This window comes from Pseudogymnoascus verrucosus (genome assembly GCF_001662655.1).
Source record: "Pseudogymnoascus verrucosus strain UAMH 10579 unplaced genomic scaffold scaffold_4, whole genome shotgun sequence".
Classification (NCBI taxonomy): domain Eukaryota; kingdom Fungi; phylum Ascomycota; class Leotiomycetes; order Thelebolales; family Thelebolaceae; genus Pseudogymnoascus; species Pseudogymnoascus verrucosus.
The window spans coordinates 65,025-88,374 of record NW_017263655.1 but is presented as its reverse complement, the minus strand read 5'-3'; the positions used below and the strand labels follow the sequence as shown (position 1 = coordinate 88,374).

General features: G+C 49.5%; 7 protein-coding genes across 7 annotated transcripts; 4 read left to right on the top strand and 3 right to left on the bottom strand.

Annotated features, from left to right (window-relative positions):
• Window positions 1–2,063: 2,063 nt before the first annotated feature.
• VE01_01384 (uncharacterized protein) lies at window positions 2,064–4,698 on the bottom strand. The gene is made up of 3 exons (XM_018270907.2): window positions 4,152–4,698; window positions 2,949–4,099; window positions 2,064–2,870 (listed from the first exon to the last, which is right to left on the bottom strand). The coding sequence occupies exons 1-3, from the start codon at window positions 4,444–4,446 to the stop codon at window positions 2,169–2,171; spliced, it is 2,148 nt and encodes a 715-aa protein (XP_018134132.2). The 5' UTR covers window positions 4,447–4,698; the 3' UTR covers window positions 2,064–2,168.
• Window positions 4,620–6,421, top strand: VE01_01383 (uncharacterized protein). The gene is made up of 4 exons (XM_018270906.2): window positions 4,620–5,321; window positions 5,449–5,526; window positions 5,598–5,921; window positions 6,007–6,421. The coding sequence occupies exons 1-4, from the start codon at window positions 5,056–5,058 to the stop codon at window positions 6,212–6,214; spliced, it is 876 nt and encodes a 291-aa protein (XP_018134137.1). The 5' UTR covers window positions 4,620–5,055; the 3' UTR covers window positions 6,215–6,421.
• VE01_01382 (uncharacterized protein) lies at window positions 6,297–9,630 on the bottom strand. The gene is made up of 8 exons (XM_018270905.2): window positions 9,281–9,630; window positions 9,132–9,214; window positions 8,143–9,078; window positions 7,880–8,088; window positions 7,686–7,818; window positions 7,406–7,627; window positions 7,186–7,341; window positions 6,297–7,126 (listed from the first exon to the last, which is right to left on the bottom strand). The coding sequence occupies exons 1-8, from the start codon at window positions 9,362–9,364 to the stop codon at window positions 6,487–6,489; spliced, it is 2,463 nt and encodes an 820-aa protein (XP_018134148.1). The 5' UTR covers window positions 9,365–9,630; the 3' UTR covers window positions 6,297–6,486.
• Window positions 9,631–11,427: 1,797 nt separating this feature from the next.
• Window positions 11,428–11,676, top strand: VE01_01381 (uncharacterized protein; the record flags this gene model as incomplete). Its single annotated transcript, XM_018270904.1, has 3 exons — window positions 11,428–11,491; window positions 11,517–11,627; window positions 11,672–11,676. 3 exons carry the CDS (start codon window positions 11,428–11,430, stop codon window positions 11,674–11,676), a joined length of 180 nt encoding a protein of 59 aa, XP_018134135.1.
• A 3,429-nt stretch (window positions 11,677–15,105) lies between these two features.
• Window positions 15,106–19,066, top strand: VE01_01380 (uncharacterized protein). The gene has a single exon (XM_018270903.2). It carries the CDS (start codon window positions 15,665–15,667, stop codon window positions 18,245–18,247), a length of 2,583 nt encoding a protein of 860 aa, XP_018134136.1. The 5' UTR covers window positions 15,106–15,664; the 3' UTR covers window positions 18,248–19,066.
• Window positions 19,067–19,304: 238 nt separating this feature from the next.
• VE01_01379 (uncharacterized protein) lies at window positions 19,305–20,428 on the top strand. Its single transcript, XM_018270902.2, has 4 exons — window positions 19,305–19,479; window positions 19,808–19,863; window positions 19,945–20,049; window positions 20,106–20,428. Exons 2-4 carry the CDS (start codon window positions 19,841–19,843, stop codon window positions 20,308–20,310), a joined length of 333 nt encoding a protein of 110 aa, XP_018134230.1. The 5' UTR covers window positions 19,305–19,479; window positions 19,808–19,840; the 3' UTR covers window positions 20,311–20,428.
• A 568-nt stretch (window positions 20,429–20,996) lies between these two features.
• VE01_01378 (uncharacterized protein) lies at window positions 20,997–23,175 on the bottom strand. The gene is made up of 3 exons (XM_018270901.2): window positions 22,793–23,175; window positions 22,326–22,735; window positions 20,997–22,263 (listed from the first exon to the last, which is right to left on the bottom strand). Exons 1-3 carry the CDS (start codon window positions 22,866–22,868, stop codon window positions 21,349–21,351), a joined length of 1,401 nt encoding a protein of 466 aa, XP_018134229.1. The 5' UTR covers window positions 22,869–23,175; the 3' UTR covers window positions 20,997–21,348.
• Window positions 23,176–23,350: the final 175 nt, after the last annotated feature.

Sequence of the window (23,350 nt, the reverse complement as noted above, 5' to 3'; positions counted from 1 at the left end):
AGGGCAGTTAATTGTAGAGCTTAATTCTCATATTAAGAGTAGAGGACGAATATCAATTACAACAGACGCCTAGTCAGCTTGCAACTATACTTAGTTTGCAGCAGTTACTAGTCATTGGATTAATGATAAATGGCAGTAACAGTTAGCTTTGCTTAATGTAATACATCTTAAAGAGCCTATTCATAGCGGTGAATATCTTATAGAGGAGTTATAAGCTGTTATAGACGGAATAGGCATTATAAGAGCTATCTTTACTTACACTCAGGACAATGCCTTAGTTAATAATGTAATGCTCTCTAAGTTTGAGAAACTAGCTAAAGCCTATCTAATTTCATCTTAACAACTATAGCCCTTTACTGTTAAGGAAGGCAACGTACGCTATATCGCCTATATTATCAATCTTGTAGTTTAAGCTACTCTTAAAGCCTTAAAAGCCAACCTATTAGCAGAGATTAATGATTATCGATGTGAGCTAGGCGTAGCTTAGATTCCGCGTATAGTTGAGAGTAATATAGAGATTATGATAACTCTAGCAAAGCTATGGAGGCATATATATGTATTCTAGAATCGAAGGCAATGGAACGACGCTCTATAAAGGTAAGCACTTATAGCTAGTCTTAAGCCTTAACAGCTAACGCTTAACATGCTAATTCGATGGAATTCTACGTACTATATGCTTATTACTACAAAGTACTTACAAGATCCTATAACTGCTATATATGCTACATAGACTTTTGATCTAAGTATAAGAGAGATTGCTCTTACTTTAGAAGATTAGACAATTATTTAGAGTCTTAAGGATTTGTTTAAGATCTTTTTAAGCCCGTCTTAAAAGATGCAAGCAAGCGCCTACCTAACTCTAAACTACGTTATTCCAAAATATCTTAAGATGATTGAGAGACTTAAAATGACAATTTAGGCAGTTGGTAACTAGACGACAATTAGCCTAGCTTGTATAGCTACGTTGCTTAAACTTAACAAATACTATACTTTAACAACAAGCTAGCGTTATAGTCACTTAGCTATAGCTACAGTTTGTGATCTATAGATAAATCTTGCTGTATTTTAGAGGCTATGGCCAACTAGCATTAAGAATGCTAAAAGGCATCGAGTATTAGCTTAATTTAGGGCTATATATAACTAGTATAACAGCCGTGAGTATCAGCTTACTAATGAGAGAATTGAGCAACAGATTCAATTAGAAGTTAAGGAGCAACTAGAGCTAGACTCTAATGATGATTTATATGTTACAACTACAACCTCTCATTAAGAGCTAGAATGGAAAAGATGGAACAACGAGGGCTGTCCTAGACCACAGACTAATATACTTAAATATTAGGCTACAAAGTAGTACTAATATCTAGTTATTGCAAAGATTGCAAGAGATCATCTTGCAATCCCTACAACATTAGCTGCATCAGAACAGGTATTTAGCAATAGTAGTGATATTATTACCAAGAAACGGAACAGACTGTCGCTATTAACAGTTAGATATCTACTTTACTTACAGGATTAGGGCCATTTACTAGAGGTAGATGATAGTGATGTAGACGATAAGCGGGAGGAATAGGAGTTATTATATATATACACTATAGCTATGAGCTTCAATTCCATTTTTATATACTCTATTATAGCCTTAAGCCTCATGTATCCGGATACATATCTGGATATCCGGATACATATCTATAGATTTCTCACAGATACTGTATCCTATCCGTAGAGTTCACGGATAGTATCCGGATACGTATCCGGGGAACACTGTTATATAGTAAGTAATATATAATATCTACTATGTTACTAACTTAAGACTTTAATTAGTAAATTAATGCATTATTATAGCTCTTAGGGGAACTATTAACTATATAGATAGTTCTTAGATAGGAGCTTTATGCTCAACTTAATATAGTATTTGTTATATACTAGTAACGTGTCTTATAAAAGCCTTTATGTCTAATCCCCTACCTCCTCTGTTAAGTAAACTAACGCGACGAAACCTCTATAAGTCTTATAGTTTAAGACCTAGCGTTACATGCATTACTAAATAAATTATTTAACGAGTAAATAAGTGCAGAGACTTCTATTACACTACTAGAACAGGTTATCCTCGCAATCGAAGATATTTTTACTAGATAGTACTATCAAACTAAGGTGCAAACCCCTCACCAGATCTATATTGCACGCCATCCTGCCCTCCTAGCATCACCACCAGCCAAATCCTTTAGATAATCCCTGACCCTAGCCTCTATTCCCTTTGCATCTAACCGGAATCTGTCATAGTTACTGGCATTCGAAGCCGAGTATCCAAACCCGGTCATTCCAATGCTTGCCGTCACGTACCGCGCCCAGGTCGTCGCAACATACTCCTCGACACTTACAATAGGCGTGCCATCCAGCGGGAACACCGACTCGCGGTAAGCCCTGTCTTGTTCGTCAAAGTGATCGAAGCTCGGAGCGCTGATCAATCGCGTCGGAATCCCTGAGGCGGACAGACTCTCGGCCGCCGCGACGGCATAGTGCATATTGGTCCCACAGCTAGCAAGAGTGAGCTGCGCATTATCGGCCTCCTTGACGACGTACGCGCCCTTGGCGACCTTTAAGCGGTTTGTGTTCGGCACAGGGCCGACGGGGTCACGGCCGAGCGAAAGCAGGGACGGACCCGTAGTCTTCGAGAGCGCGAGCAGCCAGGCGCCGATGGTCTCCTCAGGGTCGCACGGTCGCATGTATGTCAGGTTAGGCATAGCACGGTACAGGGAATCCAGTTCGATAGGCTGGTGAGTCTGACCGTTTTGGCCCTCGGCGAAGGAGTCGTGCGTTGCGAGGTGGATAACGGGCAAATGGCAAAGGGCACCCATGCGGACTCCCGGAGCGGCCTGGCAAAAGTAAAGATTAGTATTGCAATGCATCATAATAGCTTATAGCCGGCTTCGGCCGATAGCGCGATGACTTACGTAGAGGAAAAACATAAAGAATGTAGCTGTGATAGGTAGGAATGTGCCCGGATTGTAAGCCGCGATACCATTGGAGATAGCTGCCATAGCATGTTCACGGATGCCGTAACGCAAATAGCGGCCTTTATAGCCCACGGATGGGTGGAATACCTCGGACGCCTCATAAGGAACCTTGTTGGAGTTGACTAGATCGGCACCACCTCCGAAAAGGGCTGGATGGGCTTTCCACATGCTCTCGATAATGGAACCGTTAACCTCACGTGTTGCTTGGCCCCGGAAAGCCTCCGAGTCTATCGTCTCGAGCATCTTCCGCCACTCATCCCCGTTGTCTCCTGTTTGTCTCATATGGAACTCCTTGGCTAGGTCCGGGTGTGCCAACTGGTAACTGCGGATTAGGTCGTCCCACTCGCCTTGTAGCTTCTGGCCGCGTTGTTTTCTCTCTCTGAAGTATTCTAGGGCGGCGGGTGAGATCTGATGTGTCATTGAGGGATCCTGACCAGCTAGGCGCTTCGAAAGAGCAACGCTCTCTGCATCAAAGGTGCCGTGGTGGGCTTTGTAAGTTCCTGCATTGGAGGTGCCTAGCCCGATGACGGTGCGGATGTTTATAAACACGGGTTTCCCACCCAGGGTCTCTGAATAACGGAGTGCTGAAACTAGGGCCTGGACATCGTATGAACCGTCGGCAACCTCGAGAACATGCCACCCGCATGCGCGCATTTTGGCGTTGACATCCTCGACGTTGATCCAATCAAGAGGACCGTCGCAAGTCACCTGATTGTTGTCGTATATCAAAACGAGGTTATCCAGTTGCAAGCTTCCAGCTAGTGATATGGCCTCGAGCGCGACTCCTTCCATCAGGCAGCCATCTCCAGTCATGCAGTACACACGAGAGCTGACGACGTCGAAGCTCGGCCGGTTGAAGCGCGCTGCGAGGTTCTTGGAGGCTACAGCAAGCCCGACGGCATTAGCGATACCCTGGCCTAGCGGTCCCGTGGTGATCTCCACTGCTGGTTCCTCAATTTCTGGGTGGGCGTGGCACATGGTGCTGTAACCGTTCATCTTCGCACTACCGTAACCCTTGATCTGGTCCATTGTCCAGGCGTCATAACCGACGAGATGGTTCAAGGCGTACAAGAACATCGCGGTATGTCCTACAAAATCTCAGGTTAACATACGACCATGCAAAGAATTCCAACCTCATACCATTAGAGAGAACGAAGCGATCCCTGTCGAACCACTCCGGGTTCGAAGGATTGTAACGCATCGTGTACTTGTACAGGGCAACACCAATGGCAGCCATGCCGATAGCAGAGCCGCCGTGCCCGCCGCCATTCTGGTTACAGATATCGAAGATCAAGTTTCGCAGCGCAATAACGGCACGGTCGTCGTCGTCGAGGTTCTCCCTCCAGCCTGTAGCCTGGGCGTCCAGGGGCTTCTTCGTCGGCGCCGAAGGCACTATATTCTCCAAAATCTGGTTTATCATCTTTGTCATCTTCATTAAATGCTGTGCTGATAGTTCGACATACCTTATCTGCCAGACTCTCCAGGAGAGGCGGTATATAGTCAATATGAATTGGACGGATTCGGATTATTGAATCGCGAGCTACTGCCACCCTAACTCACGGGTTCAAGATTCCGCCCCTTCTACACACCCGGAAAATTAGTCGGTCTGCACCTTATTCACGCCTACACATGAAATTGTCGAGACTCATAAAGACGAGTGCTAAATTACAGTGGGTTTGTATTGGAGCCCCTTGCGTGTCAACTGCCGAAAGTACGTCGGAATCCATAATCCGATTACCCCGCATCACAACCCCCGGCCCACTGACGTCCAAAACCATAACCCGATCACCCCGCATCACAACGCCCAGTCCGCCAATCTAGGCACGCGCCACGGAAGTTTACCCCGTTGTCGCGACCCATTTCCAATAAGTGACAATGGGTCAGTAAGGATATCTACTTGGCCGCGCCGTCATCTCAGTAGCCTCTTCAGCCAGCAACTCTCTTACATCTGAGTACAAGACAAGGTAAACGTGACAACATACCCCTCCATCTATCAACTCCAAACTCGCGTCAACCTCGTCACCAGCCAAGTCGCTATTGTGCAATGGCAGACCAACAGAACCCTGCGACAGCCAAGGATGGTCTCGATCGAAACCCGGATAAGTTCCTATCGCGCTCGGTGTATGACCTGATTTCCCTAAAGGGCCGCACCATTGTCATCACTGGAGGCGGCCGTGGCCTTGGCCTGGCCTTTGGCTTCGCCGTGGCTGAGGTTGGGGGCAATGTCGCCATCATCGACCTGCTTGACGAGCCACATCATCATTTTCAGAAGTTAGAGACGGAATTTGGTGTTAAGGTCAAGCTGTACAAGTAAGTTTCCCTGCAAGGCTGTGATCTGTATGAACGACCCCATACATGATGTGCATAGCTCGAAAACCTCGTCCAGCGTATCATTAAATGGTGTATATAATGCTAACTAGCGGGTTCGTTTGCGCAGGAGCGACGTGACTAATCACGCTGGTCTTCAAGTCACCTTCGACGAGATCGTAAAGGATTTCGGGCGTATCGACGGCCTGTAAGTCCACCTGTCGCAGTGGTTCCCGTCTCCGAAGACCATTTTCCTCACAGGACTAACCAACCCAACAGAATAACCGCCGCCGGCATTTGCCCTGATGAGCCCTTCATGAAGCGCGCCCCCGAGTCCGTCGCACGGTGCATGAACATCAACGTGCTCGGCACTTACTACGCCGCGCAGCTGGCTGCCGCCCAGATGGCCAAGCAGGAGCCCACCGACTTTAACCCGCGTGGAGGCTCGATAGTCCTCATTGCCTCCATTGCTGCGCACGTTGCCAGCAAAGGACAGACGACGAGCGACTATTGTGCGAGTAAGGGCGCCGTATTGTCGCTAGCCAAAGCACTGGGTGTCGAGCTGGCGGCCTTCGGGATCCGCGTAAACTCTATCTCTCCTGGGTAAGCACGCTTGATCACTCTAGCACTTTTTACTTTCTGTATCGTTTTTTCCAGAGGGCTAACAAAGGAAATGTTGGGTGAACAGGTACATGCTGACGGACATGACGATTGATCTGTGTGATCGTTACCCCTGGCTGGCGGACATCATGACAAACGAGCCGCCCATGCGCCGGATCGGCGATCGAACGGACCTGAAGGTTCCGGTGGTCTACCTCCTGTCTGATGCTAGTGCGTATCATACATCGGATGATATTCTCATCACAGGAGGGATCCATGCTGGAAGATTATTGTAGGGGACATGGCCGGCACACAGGCGAGTCTAACGAGTCTCGAAAGAGATATTTATGAAATATATATATATATATATTGATTTGGGGGAAATTTACATGGCCTAAATGGAGACTATAGCTCTCTTGCTGTTGTATGTAGTCTAGGGGCAACTAGGTGGTTGCTATTATCTAACTGTTATTATACGTAATATGCACTATGCAATTAATGCCTGAACAAAACAATTGATGGGAACCACATGTGCTCACCGGCTCCGGTAAAGGGGGATACTAGGGCCTTATTGCACCGAAAAAACATTTCCCCAGTTCCCTGGCATCCCCTCCATACTTGTAGCAAGCATCCAGTCGAAATCAATATCTATCCCAAAGTTGGCCGCCGCCATGCCATTGTCGGCCCAGTTGTTCTCATCGTTGGGCCGGACGGACGGCTCATCGTTGGGTCGGACGGACGGCCGTGGCCGTTTCCTCGAGACTGAAAAGCCCGAACTCATGGAGCCGGCATCGTCACGCGCGGCGGCTAAACTGTTCGACCTCGCCCGTCGCTCCCAGTGCCGCTGTAACCGGATGAGGAAGTCACGAGCCCGCTTGGCCGTGTCCCATGAGGGGGCCAGCTCATCTAGCGCTCGGAAGCACACGCTCAGGTCGGCCAAGATCTCGTCTCCTCTTTCCCGCTGGTGGTGAATAACAGTGGCGAAGACGAGCAGCAGCGCGGCAGAGAAGGTAATTGCTACGGCCTGGATGTTGATCCTGCGGAAGGTGTACCGTTCTTCATACAAGTGCAGAAGGCGTGCAATGGCGCTCGCGGAGTCTATGCACATTTTCCGCGCGTGATCGGCGCCGGGACCCCACTGTGGCTGGACCTGACTTTTTGACATCCAGGGACGGTATGCGTAGATGACGCTTTGGTAGTATTGCATGCTAAATCGAGAGTGTTAGGGAGGTAAAGCATATCATGAGTGGAGTGGGGGACCGCCTACTGAAGCAGGATGACGTGCGGCAAGTAAGTAGTCTCGTGATTGTGAAGATCCACGCGTAGCTCGACTGGAAGATTCTCCTTCCAGTCTTGAAGCTTCGTCACGATCTGAGAATTGAGTTCATGCAGAGCACTCTTCGAGGTTGTCGCGCTGCCGTAACTAAAGAGAGTGGCAAGGCGATTAGCAACTATCCATCCACAGTTGCTGGTGCCGTCAAACTTACAAGGCATCGCTTAGAGGGGCCATAGCCTCAAATAGTAGGACCTGATATGTACAGACTTCTTCTACACAATCGACCATAGGGGGAAAAGTCTGCGTCATAGTCGGGGACACATATGGGCTCCACTGTCCAGGTAACCCCAGATAGGCCTTTGCCCCAGCCTTTTCGAGGGTAACGCCTTTCATTGACATTCGGAATGGCTGGCCTAGGTAAAAACTCCAGACACTGTGCCAAGCAGTCAGTGATCCTGCCCTGAATTGTAGGTGTGGAAAAGTTCTCTTACTGGTCCACTACGAAGGCGGCCCAGAAGACCATCCGGCGCAGATCAGCCTCGGCCGCGGTTACTACGCCTTTCGCGATGTAAGGTTTGAGATCCTGGTTCAACGCCAGGTTGAATGACAGCCGCATTGCCATACCTAACATAAGGGAAGTCAGCTAAAGCGTAAGTAACATATTATCGACGAGCCAACAACGCACCGCTAAAGAGCCATCCTTTGGAATCCCGGCCACATCCTATGTCGTGTGCGCTCAAGAGGATCAGGGTCTGGATGGTAGCGACACAGGGCATGTCCAATTCTATTTCCAAAAGCGCCTTGGCCCTATCGGCGAAGAAATCGGCGAGGGATCTGGGGAATGTGACAAATGCCGGGTGGTGTCGAGCGTCGAAGGCTGCTCCTAGACAGCAACTTTCCATACGAGTTTAGCTCTCGACTACTAAAGTGAATATATCTTTGGCTTACATGGCATTCCTTAGAGCTTCCGAGTAGTAGGCCGTATCTTCCCCTTTATCACGCCATATGACTTTCGCCTCATCGAACATCTTGCGATCGACGGCATGAAACGACGGGTCCTGCCACGTAAAATAAAGATTTATCAGATGGTCTTCTAAATCGATCGGAACCTTCTTGTTGACCCCAAGGCGATCTAAAAGCTCGGTCCCATCATTCCGGATAGTCCGATGGACGTTCATGTTGACATCCGAAGCCGGCGTCTCTAGGAGGTTAAAGTTTGATGTCGATCCGTAGAAGCGAATGTGGCCGCCTGCTTTAATGTGAAGCGTTCCTACTCGATCAGACAGCTGGTCTACGAGCTCGTCGACGCTTTCGATGGTGCTGATGTCATCGTCCTCTAGCGAAGGACAGCTCGGCACTCCGCCTGAGACAGACTGCTGGGGGGTCGAGACATTGCCGGAAAAGCCCTGCAGCGCCGTATCTTCCGGGATGTAGTCTGGGTGCACCATTTGCCCTTGTGACATAGCTTCAGCCGCCATGTCCCAGTCCCAGCTGGCTGTGGTCTTAATAATGCCGCCTATATCGCCGGCCGCGTTCGCAAGCTCGAGTAAGCCTCGCGCTGCTGCCGGGAGCGGACTTTCCCCGGCGCGTTCCGAAGAAGGCATCTCGTGCATATTTAATCCTTGCGCAACTGCGCCCCCTGGGGGTTCAATCCTCTGGTCTGGACACTGAGTGGTCGGAGATCCTTGTATGGCGCCATTCTCACCGTCTGGCCTGGTCTGGGCAGGTATGGGTTGAGGTAGCCCAAGAGTTCGCAGAATTCCGGACAATGTCTTGTCATCGTCAAGCGGCATCGGTGGGATATCCAATCCATGATCGCTGACGAACTGGGTGAGCTGCTGGACTCTTTTGGAAAGTAGATCGATAGCGACGCGAAGGGAGAGCCTACGAGGTCAGGACATCTAGCTAGGAGATGTAGCAAGGAAGGCAGTACTAACTTGCGCTTGTCTTCTTTGGCCTGTTGTCGACATTCCTTACCTTTGCTCAAACAGTTTGAGCAAGTCGGCGTTGCGCCATTACACTTGCGCGGGTGTCAGTTCTGAGCATTCGCCTGGCTGAAGAGGGTAGTGTTCGGATTGCAATGTACCTTCACCTTACTCTCCCGGCAAGCAACGCAGGCCGTCGTGACGTGCTTTCGCTTGGTTTCGGGCTTCTGTGATGGCTGCTCCATTACAGCAATCGGTGGAGAAAGATGTGTGGGGGGTTGTTGAGAGCGGTGGCTCGCGGGCGGCTCATGGGCGGCCTTCTTGCGGCGCCCGGGCTTCTGGTGGTGGTGTTGAGCTAGGACGTTTATTTCAAGCGACACTGTCTGTCTTGTTCGATTCAACAGAACATCCCCGATGAGATGCAAGCGGCAAGAAACGTCTGACCAATGTAGGGAATTGTCAATAGTAATGGGATCGATTTAATCAGAGTGTGCAGGTTAGAATAATGTTTGTTCGTACAGACGTAACCTTAACAAAACCCTCGAGCCATCTCGCACTAGTCTACCCCATGGGGATTAGGATTGGGAAGATGCGGGGTATCTAGTTCGAGATTTACCCCTCCTTCGGAAACCAAATCCCTTGTCAGGGATCTACGAGGGCGTTAGAGAGGCCTGAGCAGAATAACCAAAGCAAGGGTACTTAATAGAGTGTCAGCGCTGAGCTAAGCCTAATTCAATGAATGCTATATAGTATTATAATGTATTTCACACGCGAGCGACGAGTGACGCACCAAAACACTAAAATCTAATCATTTCTACTGTTCTTACACCACTACCCTTAATAATGACCCTTACTTAGTGTGCGCTATAGGGGACCTAAACCACTAGGGGACTAGAACTAGACTGCACTATAGTCCGGTCTAGTTCTAAATCTTTAGACTAGACCATAGTCTGGTCTTAGGCTAAGCAACGACAGTCCTCTACTAGTTAGCTAAGAAACTAGTCATGTTACTTTATAAGTTTAAATATTAGGTGATAATATATATATATTAGATTATATAATATTAAATAAATTAGATAGTTTTTATATAATAGCTTAGTAATTACTATAATTATTACTATATATAATTATACTATAACTCTCTAATTTCTTAACTACTCTATTATTATTAATATAAGGATGCCTTATCCTCTAGACATTCTTAGGATTAAGCTTAGAGCTAAGGTAGTTATATAAAAGGAGCTAGTAGCTAGCTAACTAAGTTAGACCTATTTTAAATACTAGTAGGAATAGATTTAAGAGGTTCTCTCTTTATCTTTTTTATATCCTTTATAGTAGACCTATAGGATTATACTAACTCCTATCTAACTTATACTCCTATATACTACTTCTTATAATATAGTACTCTATGTCCTTATATTAATATAGAACTAACTTATAGTTAATAAAGACTACTACTCTATAGATATCTTATAGGGAGTATTAATATAAGGAACTATAACTAGGTTAAGCCTTAATATCTCTTTGCTATATATAGGTTCTAAAGTATAGATAAGATAATAGACCTACTAGGCTTATACTACCTTACTAGTAATAAAACAGAATAAGCCTAAAACCTATTTAATAACTTATAAATATTTGAGAAAGAATATACTAATAAAACCTTCTCTAAATTTAAGGCTTGCTTTTAGAGTATAGCTATTATAGAATAAGTTACTACGTTAGAGTAGTTCTAGTATATATAGAATAAATTAACTCTATAATTCTTAGCTTTACTACACTCGTCGTAGTAAATCAGGACCCTATCTACCTACTTTTTCTTAACGTTAGCTAGGGCTTAGCAGCGTTCCTCTTTAGCTAGATCCTAATCCTAGCTATGCTTATAGTAATAGTTGTTACACGCAATGCATAACAACTTGTTGCTCTTAGCGTTAAAGATATGAGAAATCCTAAGGATTCCGCTATATTACACTATTCGTAATTCATCAGGACCCCCTCTTTCCACTTTTGCTTCACGTCAACCATGCCCTGGCGACGTATCTCCTTAGACATATCTCAGTCCTTGTAGTTATTGCAATGGTATAGATCGCAAGCTTTGCACAATACCTTGCCAGTATTGTGATTATAGTAGTGTGAGACTCTGGAAGTTTCAACCCTATTACACTGCTCGTAATGCAATCGAACTCCCTCTTCTCGTTTTTTTCTCCGTCGCATGATATATCTGATAGTGGGAGCGACAGCGTCGTTCCCCAATGGTGGCGTAGGTCCGCGTGGGGCTAAGGGTTGTCCTGTCACCCTGGATTTCTTCATGGATCGGTTTGTGGAGGAAAGGCCCGCTGACGGCTTCTGCAAGTCGTTGGATTACGGGATGCGTGGGCACAGGCTAATGTCAAGCAGTCGTCAAGCGCTCGGATGGAATGTTAGATTGCTACGTGAATGTGCACGAGCTCGCGCGTTGGTTCAAGATCATCATCGACTTTCCAGAGGCATGGCGCCTACTCACCGTCCGTAAGGCCGTATTCTAAATTGCCGAGACAGAGCTGAAGAGGGAGAATGACGGGACGTTTGCGGTGCTCAATAGGCAGCGGTGCGAAGGATGCTCTCATAGTCGTGGCGTCGTGCTAACATAATCGGTAGATCCGATAAATCAGAGGGTGCGCCACGCACACCAGCAACGACCGCAATGGCGGTTTGCTCAACTTGTCGCCTGCCCAGGCAGATAGTTTACATCGCCTGCTATACCCAGAGGCTCCTCGTGGTCGGGGTAGCGGTTTTAAGTGACGGCAAGACTCAAGTGACACGAAGATTCATGCGACAGGAAGATTTAAGTAACAGGAAAATTCAAGCAGTAGTAAGCTTTAAGTGACAGCAAGAATTAAGTGACAGCAAGAATTAAGTGACAGCAAGAGTTACGTAACATCTGCCTTCTTCTCTTCGATCTTAGCTTTCGTGGCCCAAAATTTCTGCGAATACCCATCTTTCTGCGTTGGGCCTCCGAGCATCGTGAGAAGAAGGATTTGAGTATCTTGAAAATACAGCGCCTTGCGTGATCGTGGTAAAAGGGGTTGCTCGTGGTCATCGATGGTAATGCATTTTTTTAGGATATCCTGTAACTAACGGACTTCTTCGCCTCCATCTCCTCCTAGATCTCCTAGATCTCCTTTCAGGGCTAAGACGATTATGAGATATTCTGTACCTCGACCGTTAGAGAGCTTCCTTCCTAGAGTCTGTTCATTGTACCTGTGCCGCTGCAAAGTTAGAATAAAAACTGTGTAAAACATCACTAGTTATAGCAATTGTAATTGAAATATAGACTTTTAATCACTTATATTCAAAATGATTATTTTAGTTACAGAGAAAGAGAGCGAAAAGGAGAAACCGCAGCACCTTAAAATTGCTATAATCATTTCTCGGTCACGTGAATTTTAAATCACCACAACCATCCACGTGACTTCCTTCCTTCCAGAAATCACGCGGAGAACAAATCTGGCATTTCTCCGTTGTTTCAGAACAGGTTTGCGGGAAAGCGATGGGATCGCCCGCCACACCAACTAGAATCGTCACCCATACCCGGGACATCAGGTGCAATGTCTCAGTCTTCCCCCCATACAAGTTTAATATGCACATGACCCTCTTCTTCCATGAGTGGCTGGGCCGCAATTAAGAGCCGGAGGGCTAGGTTCACATACTGACGATCCCTCTCCATTGCCGCTTGGACTTGTGGAGTTGGTGGCGGGCGGGATGGGGAGTACGCGCATGCCTACCGCCTCTTACTCCATGTCTGGTGACGACGGGGCGGTGCAGTTTACTCACACTATCGGTGTTGGATTGGAGAGTCGGTGGGGAATCCTGGACGTGCCGTGTGGCGATGAGCTGGGGGCTGGGAAGAGGAGGACGAATTCCCATCACCGCTCCTCCTTTCGTAGACGGCGATATGACGCCGATCATAAGAGAGGAGCTGATGTGGTCTCACATATCCCGGCCGCTGGAGATGTGCCGAAGGGAGGAGAGAGACGCGAACCGTTTCTAGTGCCCCGGAGGACCCATTAAATCCCCACGGCAGACTATGCACAGTAGCAGTGCAACCCGAGCGAATGATGGGGCGTCAAGCAGCAGGTTTGCACAACGATGAGCACATGGCTTGGCGATTTCTGGAGGTCGTTGTGGACGATCTACATATTGGGTTCGCAGTAGTATGACACGGCAAGCAGACCGACACAACGGCTCGCTCGGAGTGGCCCAACGGAACAGGGTCCGAATGAGGGGCTCCCGTTGGAGGAGTTGCCCATTGGGAAACCCATCCGCAACCATGGATCAGGTGCTTCGAGGGCAGATGGGGCGTTGAGAGGGGCCCGTCCCAGGTAGGTATCTTGAAATTCCAATCGTGTGACTTGGTTTGTCGTGGGTGTTTCGTCAGGAGGATGGGATGGGGCACAACGGCGGTCAAAGGACTCGCGGCTGTTGCCTGTCAGTTTCGTCTGATGGGGGGAAGAGTTCCAGGTACTCGAGTAATATTCCTTGGAAGTTGCGGACTCTGTCTTGAGTGCCACAGACATCATTGAGACAGCCCCAGATCGTGATGCCTTGTAATTGTACGGTGTGTGCCTTGTTATCATGTCAGCCACACCGTCGGTGGTACGGATGCTGAGGATGGGAAGTATGTACATTGTTCACCAGTACTTCAATATAGTCCAATATGCTGTCGACACAAATAGAAGCCAATGCGGACACTGACGCTTGGACAGCAGGTGGCTCTCGCCCCGAGAGCACTTGTCACTTCGTATCATATCATATCGTATCGTATTATATCGTATCGTGATAATTGATAATCTCAAGAGGAGGTTGAGTTGCAATGCACGCACTGAGCCAACGCAGGGCCAGCACACTTAAGCTCCTGCAAAGCCTGTCACAACCGCCTGTGTTTGCTGTACTGCGAGGGGCCTGCAGCGAGTGAGCATGAACGAGATATGCAAGCTAATCCAGACAGGCACAAAAAGGATACAAACAGAGTCGGCAGATAATGCGCCACGGCAATAGTACTCTGTTGGTATCAGACATTTGACCTCTTAGCACTCTTTAGCACCATCGACGTACAGTAAAGAGCACATGTACCTTGGAGGAAAGAAGAATAGTGGCGGACGTGTGATGCAGCCGTACCTTACTCAAGAGTAACCCCTCCATGTCAAAGTCGGAAGAAGGAAAAGATGAGCGGACAGAGCGCAGACTGAGCACGTAGAGCACACAGAGCACATCGAACATACAGAACATACAGAACACACACAGAGGTACCACGTTCCAGTGCATTGATGGGATGACCAACGCATGGAGCAGTGTTTCTGCATAGAGGATCAGGAACCACAGTAGAGAACCACAGTTTAGGATCATAAGGCCAGAGTAGGGAACAGAGCAGAGAGGACCAGAGCAGAGGGCCACGGTACCGTAAAATAGTCTCGCTCCACAGGCGGGCCTCGTTCTTCTGAACACGCACTCACACTTCGTATCGATTTCGAGCGGTGGGAGATAGATGTACCCTTCTCGTTCTGTATGTACCTATTAGCAGGCGGCTTCTTCAGAACGGCTGAGAAGGGAAATACAAAACCAGAAGAGGTAATCTCTCCAGCGACACCTATCAACACCCAGCGACACTCTTCTGCCCGGCAGAGCGATAGAACACTCTAATATCCTTGGCCGCAGTCATGGTTATGGGTTGTTGATCTGGGAATATCGTCGGCCTATAGTGCTTGTACTCATCTCTCGCAGACACCCATAGACACACACACAGACACATCGACACATAGACACATAAAATGTACATCCAGTCAAAGTACTCCCAGACCCGATATTAGTGAACTCAACTACTAAAACTACCAACCAAATACTGCTAAATACTACTAAATACTACGAAATACTACTAACTTTCACTGGTGTCCGGGTTAAAGTGGCCGCTCTATTATTGGATGTCCGAAGGTACTCAGGTACCTGAAAAGTACTTTCGCGTGGCTGGACTGGACTGACTGGGGGACCTTTTCCCGTCACACCCCTTCCCTTCACACTCAACTCAACTAAACTCCCTTACCTCGCTGTACTCGCAAACCTCTCTCGAAACACAGATTTCCCTTTCCTCAAACATACTCACTCCTCGTTCTCTCTAAATCGCATCCGACTACAAATCAACCGTCACTCACTTTGAAATCTATATCGAATTAATATTGAATGCGACTGCGCCTGCGAACTGTACGTGGACTAATACCCTGAAACGGCCCGTCCCTGTTGCGCAAACGCACCGAATTCCCCACCACCAGCCCCATCGATATCGGCAATTTTACCAACTCAGCGAATCGAGAGAGCAAGGCGACCTAATCGCAACACAATAAATTATTCGAAGCAACCTGACCGCAAGGAGGACACCTAACTACACATCCGAGATTATGTCTGGCTCATCTCCAGTCGCGACGACATAGCACGAACCGAACCCGCGAAACGAGGACAAGGCGCCAGAACTAGACGGTCGCATCGCACACACGACAATCGAGACGCATGAGAAGATGACCATCTGGCCGTTTGGGAGGAAGAATAGTCGCAAGAAAAGTAGTCTGGGGTTGAAGACGTCTGCGGCAGAACCGACGACGATGGACAGGGTGAGGTCGCGGGAGGCCGGGCGACTGAATGGGAGTGAAGTTGGCGCCGCGGGAGAGCTTTCGCGAAAGAGAACTGGGCGCGAGAGGCGACGGAGGTCGAGGGAAAGCAAGAAGTTGCAACGCGATCCGCCGAAGAGGAATTACAGCTACTCTCCGGGTCGGTCGGAGAACCTTGGGGTCCGAAGAGATGGCCGCGCACACCCGCCGTTGCCCGATAATGCCGTTGCGATAGTGGCAAGGTCGGCTTTCGCTGCCAACGGGAGAGCGCAAACCGAAGACATGGGAAGGGTTCCGACGCTCCATAAACGAACTGCGCAGGACCTGAACAGGCGGAAGTCGAGCAAGAAGCGGAAGGAAGATCACGATAGGGCGGCGGAAATCAAAGCCATGAGCAAGTTCATGCCGACTCCGGTGCGCGCAGCGACTACACCAGACTGGAGTGGAAGCCCGATAAGGAAAGACACGAAGAAGTTACATGGTATCAACAGATTATTTACGAGCACGACATCAGACGTCTCATTGCCGATACCAGACTCGCTTCGCTCGTCAATGTCGTCGGATTCTGAGCGATTCGCCTCGTACGAGCTGAAAGGTATGGATTTATTTACCCCGCGACCTACGATAAGGTACAGCGAAAACCCAAAGTTCAAGCAGTACGAAAGTGGGGTCGGTATTGAGCGATCCAACTCCTCGAAGAGGAAGAGGGCGTTGGAAAAGGTACCTGTACCCGAAGAAAAGCCGGCTTATCGGAAGCGTATCGATGACTTGGCCGATGATCTCGATGCAGGCGCTCTGAGAGAACTGATGGAGAGGGATAATAGGCGGAGGGAGCAGAAGAGGACTTCTGAACGAGAGGCGATGGCGCAGAGGGTGGCAAGGCGAAAGGAGAGGCAAAAGGCCGAGGAAAACCAGGCTATCATCCATGGCAACGAGCCGGCGAAGAACATGGATCGGGGAGTAATGGGACGGGAATTAATGGGGCTTGGAATTGAAGGCCAAACACCGGTGGAAGCTGCGGCGCAACAATCGACAGAACCTGTGACGACAACCGATGGTGCTGCGGATGTTAGGAATGAAGCTCCAGAGACCGCCGCGCAGAACGTTCCCGCTGGCATCCTAGTAAATGGAAGCCCGCCCAGCCCAGACCTGGAATCTCCAGGGAGCGAACAATCGGAGCCAGTCTTAGCAACTGCTCAGATCGCTCGGTTATCGCGGGCGACCATGTCTCCTCCGCCATCACTACAAGCTGGCCACCACCGGAATGCATCGAGCGTATCGCAGATCAACGACCTGCCGACACCGCCGAAAGCGACGGAATTGCCCATGCCGATTCCACAAGTGGAACACACCCCGGCGGAGCTCTCAAAGCAGGACACGTCAAGGACGAGTTTCGACACTGGAAGAAGCAGCAGCAAGCAGCAGTCGTCATGGAAGTCGTGGTTCAAGCGGAGCTCGAAGGAGAAGCGGTCGTCAATTCAATCGTCTTTCTCGAACACAACTCGCGAATCCACAGTGGCACCCCCGCCAGCTACGATTATCTACGCTATTCCGATAGTACATCCACCTGGACCAAAGAGGACTATGTCACGTTTCAGGGAAGACTTACCGGAACTGCCAATGTCACCGCCATATTCCAGGGTCCAGTCTCCAGAACTCGATATCATGCGAGTACAACCGATTGAAAGGTCGCTTCCGATGAACATTACCAGTGGTCGAAAGTCAGCCGAACCTTCATCACAGATGCAGCTCGATACATCGAGTGGCCACCGCACTCATTTGCGCTACGAGACCCCTACTCGTGGACACCCCGCAGATATGCCGTCCCCAGAACCGCTCAACGCCTTATCACAGTCTTTAGCATCCATTGATTCCGAAGGCTCATGGCTATCTGGACGCGCAAGAGCGAACTCCAAGAGAAGCTCACGCCAGATCCCCCTTACGCAGTCAAGAGACAGCCACAGCTCTCTCATGAAGCGATACAGAGACCTCTCCGATTCCGCAGAAGAGCTCGGCATAGCTGAAGACGAATACTACAACCGCCTGACACCGGGGCCAGATGACATGTATAACAAGTCGAACATGGCCAACCGCATCAGCGGCAACCCCATGCCGTCGAGCGACGAAGAGGATGGCGAGAGCCTGGGAAGCCCCGTTTCGAAAAGCAGCAAATGGGGCGAAGTGGCCCGCACACCGAAGATCGTTCACCGCGAACCCCGTGCCGCATCAAGGCAGGGCAGGTTAAACGATTTCCAGGACTACGATTCTGGCGACGACGGGAAGCTCGACAGCCCGCTTTCGCCTCCCAAGGATGGCGAGGACTCGGAGACTGCTGAGTCCCCAGTGACGCCGGTTGGGGGTGGCGGTCTGGAGCGAGCAACGAGCGTCGATTACAAGAAAGCACATATGAGAGCCGTCAGCGCCGGGAGCGCGAGGCTACTGGACCTTAAGCCGAGAGCTTCGGGAGAGTCGAAGAGGACGAGCATCGGCTGAGTTGGGATAGGGGGGATCGTTTCGATTTGGAGACGACTGATGATGGATGAGGATTGGAATGGATGAGACTTGATGACGACGACGACTAGCACCACACTCTTTTTGCGATTTCCTATGTCCGATGCCGATAGGCGCCCACACTCGTTTGAATATTTCACAAATATTGTTTCTGGGTCTACGGACCCCTGATTTACCGCTACGTCTACGTCACCGAGTTCCTCACACATCCAACACCACACCCAGAGTCGTCCGATCTCCATCTAGCGATCAAACTGATATCAACCTGCCGACCGACACCCACACGGGCTTCACCGCGCAATTTCTTTTATCGTCTAACTGTCCGATATATCCGCTTATAGATTTCACCTGCTATTACACATTTCTTACCATCACAACAGCAGCGGCAGCCAGAACATCAAATCACTGGATTCTGGACTACTTGCTTCTTTGCTATCATGTCATTGTATGCTCTCCTTAAGTCTAGCGGGCCCTGGGCAGGAAACCATGTATTGTTGGAATCGGATTGGGATTGGGATTAGGTTGGGAAGGTATGGGAATCCGGATGTACTTTGCACATTGTGCTTGTTTAGCTCAGGGATTGGTGTAAAGGAGGCGGCGGTGTCGCCATGGAACGAGAGGAGGGGAATCAAGGGAGGGAGGATAATAGAAGAAGGGGCAGTGCTGTGCCAGCGCCGTAGCTGCCCTGGGGGCTATTGAGAGAGGAGCCAATGTGTGTGGCCGGGATCCCAAGGAGGATTGCCCCGTGTAGCTGGAGTCGTACAATACCACTTTGTTTTGAATCTCACAACATGCTGTGCCCCTCTTCCATGCTATTCTATATTTCTATTTCTATTCTTAAACTGTCTCTCGTACCTGTCGTATCCGCTAAATTCTGCTTGCTTCGCCACCCCTTGCGTGGTGTGGTGCACGGCCAGCATAACGAGGCAGCTATTGGAACGTGGCTGTGAAAGAACAAATATGGAATAGTCACATGACCAACATTGTCTCGGGTAATAGCACGTCATGGTCTGGCCCTTTAACCTTCCGTAAGCAAAAAAGCTCACTCATCAGAAAGTACCAAAGTACCCGAACTGCCCCCCCTCCATCCATCCCACCCCCCATCACTCTACCCCTCCTTCCAAATACCTCAACCACCTACAAAACACAAACGCCTCCATAATTCAAACTCCGAACTTTGATTATTCGAACATTTCTCTCTGAAAGATCTATTTGTAAGCATACCTCTATCCCATCCCTTCGGTGAAAAGATGGAATCCTCTCGCACGCCCTCGCTACCCGCTGAGCCGACCTCCGCCGCCGCCATGTCTTGATCACTAAGCAGCGAACGGACGCGGTGCGGTGCGGGCGACACCTGCTGCAAAATCCCCAAAGTCCGGCGCAAAGCGTCATCAAAAGCACATAATCCATCAACCACCATCACCCATCTATCACTTCCTATATAACCCTTCCTCCTCCTCACTCACTACATACTTTTTTAAACCATCTTTCATGTTCTCCCGCGCCATCTCGAGGAATCTGCTAAAGACGCCGCGTATACAGACTCTCCGACCCTTTTCATCAACAGCTAGAATCATGGGTGTCCACAACGTTCAGAAGTAAGTTCTCCGCCTGCCCCTCCGCGAATTTCACCCCGTTGCATCAGGGACACGCGCTAATCATTGCCTCCCCCACAACAGCAAGGCCGAGTTCCAGGCCGCCCTCAAGGAGCACGACATTGTCGTCCTCGACGCCTTCGCCGTCTGGTGCGGCCCCTGCAAGGCCATCGCGCCTACGCTCGTCAAGTACGCTTTCCTGACCCCATTATAACCTCCATGTCAGAGCTGACTAGTGAACACAGATACTCCGAGCAATTCACCAACGCCCACTTCATCAAGGTCGATGTCGATGACGTCCCCGACGTCGCCCAGGAGCTCGGCGTTCGCGCCATGCCTACCTTCATCCTCTTCAAGAAGGGTGAGAAGGTCGGAGAGGTGGTCGGCATGAACCCACCTGCGCTGTTGGCGGCTATTGAGAAGCTTGCGGGCCCAACGGCTGCGGCTTAGAGGGTGTGGAGATGTATGTTTTTTGGGTTGAATAGGGGAGGCGAGGATGGATGGGGTACATTATAGCTGGTATAGCTTGCGCACTTAAGGTGCTGCAGCTGCTGGTAGTTGGAGGGAAAGGAATACATTCGTTCTGTTGAATTTGTGTCTGCTGTCCGTGGTGATATATATGTATGGCCGTTGTGAATAGCTCCTGCAGTGACGTCTAAGCTCTTTACCCAATTACTTTACCGATGTCAAGGCCAGGAAACACCGCCATGGCTCGGACGAGATCGTACATGTCGAAGCTTATATCCCATAAGAACCCCCTTCATGCGATTCGTTTATCGTACAGCCAGAAGAGGGAAGTTGGTAGTAAATCACAGTCACGAGTTCACGCGTTCAGAGTATAGAAAATACGTCACTGTCAACCGACAACAAAAAAATACACGGTTATCAAAGATCTCCATTCCTTCATCGCTGATGTTCGCTATATACTCCCCAAGTATCATGTATCACCCCCTCTCTGTATTCACACCTCAACTCTCCAAACGACCGACTGACCGACTGTTCAATATACGTCGCAGCAGCCTCCCTCACCCCGCCAACTCCCCTCTATACGATTCACCCCCAACGCCAAACCCCACGTGATGTCCCGAGCTCTTCAAAGCCATCACTTCTATGCTCACCAAACCCCCCAAGTTATCCCAAAATAATTAAAAAAACAAATGCCCCCCCCCCGCCTTTGAAGTAATTTCGGCCAGGGCGTAATGCAAATCCGTTGCCCCGCTCATGCCCTGTCTTTCGCTCATGTCAATTCCAGATGCTTGCAACCACCAATGCACCTTTTCGCTCAATTCATGCTTTCCCCCAGTTTCACCCGTAAATAAAAAAACGCCCCAGATTGTGATGTAAAAAACCCATGTTCCCCCAGCCGTTGGGGTAATTCGCTATGCCTGCTTGCCTGCCAACCCCCATCTTGCAACTCCAAATCCAAAACCGACGAAAGAAAGAATATTATAAATGTCCCTGCGACCGACAGCGCGTGGGATGATGTCCTCAGATATATAGTGTGCGTATCCCCATTCCCAGTTCTGTGGGCGGTGATGGTGTGTGCGCCGGTGCAGATGTGGGTGTTTCGCTCTTCACATCCACTCGGTTTGCTGCGCCTGCTGCTGCTGCGCGTTTGCTCTCTTTCCTTGCTGCTTTTTGTGCTGCTTTCTTGAGATCTCCACGTTCACGTGCTGTGATACGTTTTGGTACGACAGCGGGCGGCTTGACGACAAGCTTGATGTTGTTCTTTGGTGCGAGTATTGGGCCTATTGATGACGAGCGGCTGGGGGATGCGGATGACGCGACTGATGAACAGGACGGCGAGTAGGTTCCTGACGCGGAGTCAGATGTGCCTTCTTCGCCAGTCTTGTGCTTCAGTCGGGACTTTGGGATGAGTTTCCTGCGCGGCGGGCCGGTAGGTGAGGATTCCCTTGGAACGCCATGGTCAGATGAACCAGTGGTGTCTGCTTCCGACACGAGGCCTGCTGCTTCGATGGCCTGGGCGAGACGTTCTTCAGCCTTTGCTTTGCGGACGGCCTTCGTGGCACGGCTCATACGGCGGTCTTGCTTCTTATTCGGTGCGGAGAGATCTTCGTCGTCAGAGTCAGGGTCACGTTCTGTGCTGGCACTGCCGTCCTGCGAGGAGATGCTAGCGCCATCTTCGGCGTCGAGGAGCGAGCACACAGCTGCGTCGATGTTGCCTTTGTGTGATTCGAGGATGCGTTTGATTGTTTCTTCGTCGGTGAGGTAGGGGAGGGATTGCTGAACGACATTTATCATCCAGGGGAAGACCTGGGGCATCTGGGCGGCGGCGGCTTGGTTGGCGGCTTCTTCTTCGGGGGTGAGAGGTTTTTCGTGGACATTGGGGAGGCCGGTGTAGGGGCCGTCGGTGTTGCGTATCGAGGAGTAGTGTTGCCATGTCTGTGAGGTTGTTAGTGGAAGGCTGCTTGGGAGGAGGACCGGCTTCCTCGGGTGGTACTTACGTGATACGCAATATGGGCGACGGGATGGACTGTCCCATCGTCTGGGGCGGTGATCATGTAGGCGAAATCACGCTGGTATATCTTCACGTCGACCTTGTAGACTGAAGTAAAGGCCGATATCTCCATGTTGTCTCCATAGGTTCCACCCCTAGCCATGGACCCCAGGTGTGTCTCAAACACACGGTCGATTTCCTCCTGTGTTGGCGGAGTGAAAGTCGTAGGCGTCGAATATACGTTTGCATTCTTCCTCTTGGGGTTTCGGCGTTGCCCTCCACCAGGAAGCACCTCAATGAATTGTTTGAAGTAGACGGCGTGCTCCCGCATGTATTCTATCACGCGAGCTCTTATCTTGTTGTGCTCGCTCTGGTCGCCATAGAGCTGGTCGGAAAGGGCGTTGAAGAGGCAGTTACCTGGAGAAAGTTAGCAATTAATGAATGATCAATAAATTATACAGCTTTAAAACCCACCATCTCCTTTGATATCGGCGGCGTAGAGGTTGTGGGCAGCCAACAACGGGAACTCGCCCGCGTGGTTGTTGGCCATTTTGGTGAACAAGACAGCAGTGTATACGAGCAGAGCAGTAAGAAGTAGTGGTACGGTCGGCGGTGTTGTGGTTGGAAGACTGCATCAAGGGGGAGGTTTTGAAGATGTCAATATATAAAAGTGCTGTTGGTATATTTTCAAATGGTCCAGTCCAAACGACAATGAGGCTAAAGAGGTCGTACGTAGGGGTTGGAGGTTCTAAAAAGCGATTTCCCAAGCTCTAGAGTCGTGAACTCACAAGTTTGGGGGCTTCTGCTCCGTGACAAGGAGTAGAACCGCGTCACATTTTAGTACGCAAGTACCATTTTAGCACCAACAATAACGAAAGTACCCCGTACTGACCACCTTTTTGGCCGGAAAAACCACCAGGGTTGGCTTAGTAAGCGATATGCATTATTTTATCACGGGCGGCGGAGAGTCTTCATTTAATATTAATCTATTGATTTTGTTGCGTTGGAGAAGATGTTCGGGGATTATATAAC

Excerpts from the sequence above, each read along its gene's own strand:
- VE01_01383 (XM_018270906.2), top strand. The coding sequence starts at position 5,056 with ATGGCAGACCAACAGAACCCTGCGACAGCCAAGGATGGTCTCGATCGA. Across the intron at positions 5,322-5,448 it reads GTTAAGGTCAAGCTGTACAA|GAGCGACGTGACTAATCACG; the intron begins GTAAGTTTCCCT and ends TCGTTTGCGCAG. Across the intron at positions 5,922-6,006 it reads GTAAACTCTATCTCTCCTGG|GTACATGCTGACGGACATGA; the intron begins GTAAGCACGCTT and ends TTGGGTGAACAG.
- VE01_01378 (XM_018270901.2), bottom strand. The coding sequence starts at position 22,868 with ATGGCCAACAACCACGCGGGCGAGTTCCCGTTGTTGGCTGCCCACAAC. Across the intron at positions 22,736-22,792 it reads CGCCGATATCAAAGGAGATG|GTAACTGCCTCTTCAACGCC; the intron begins GTGGGTTTTAAA and ends AACTTTCTCCAG. Across the intron at positions 22,264-22,325 it reads TCGCCCATATTGCGTATCAC|ACATGGCAACACTACTCCTC; the intron begins GTAAGTACCACC and ends ACAACCTCACAG.
- VE01_01379 (XM_018270902.2), top strand. The coding sequence starts at position 19,841 with ATGGGTGTCCACAACGTTCAGAA. Across the intron at positions 19,864-19,944 it reads GGTGTCCACAACGTTCAGAA|CAAGGCCGAGTTCCAGGCCG; the intron begins GTAAGTTCTCCG and ends CCCCCACAACAG. Across the intron at positions 20,050-20,105 it reads ATCGCGCCTACGCTCGTCAA|ATACTCCGAGCAATTCACCA; the intron begins GTACGCTTTCCT and ends TAGTGAACACAG.
- VE01_01382 (XM_018270905.2), bottom strand. The coding sequence starts at position 9,364 with ATGGAGCAGCCATCACAGAAGCCCGAAACCAAGCGAAAGCACGTCACG. Across the intron at positions 9,079-9,131 it reads GCCAAAGAAGACAAGCGCAA|GCTCTCCCTTCGCGTCGCTA; the intron begins GTTAGTACTGCC and ends CTGACCTCGTAG. Across the intron at positions 7,819-7,879 it reads CAAAGGATGGCTCTTTAGCG|GTATGGCAATGCGGCTGTCA; the intron begins GTGCGTTGTTGG and ends CCCTTATGTTAG.
- VE01_01380 (XM_018270903.2), top strand. The coding sequence starts at position 15,665 with ATGACCATCTGGCCGTTTGGGAGGAAGAATAGTCGCAAGAAAAGTAGT.
- VE01_01384 (XM_018270907.2), bottom strand. The coding sequence starts at position 4,446 with ATGAAGATGACAAAGATGATAAACCAGATTTTGGAGAATATAGTGCCT. Across the intron at positions 4,100-4,151 it reads TCGCTTCGTTCTCTCTAATG|GACATACCGCGATGTTCTTG; the intron begins GTATGAGGTTGG and ends GAGATTTTGTAG. Across the intron at positions 2,871-2,948 it reads TCTTTATGTTTTTCCTCTAC|GCCGCTCCGGGAGTCCGCAT; the intron begins GTAAGTCATCGC and ends TACTTTTGCCAG.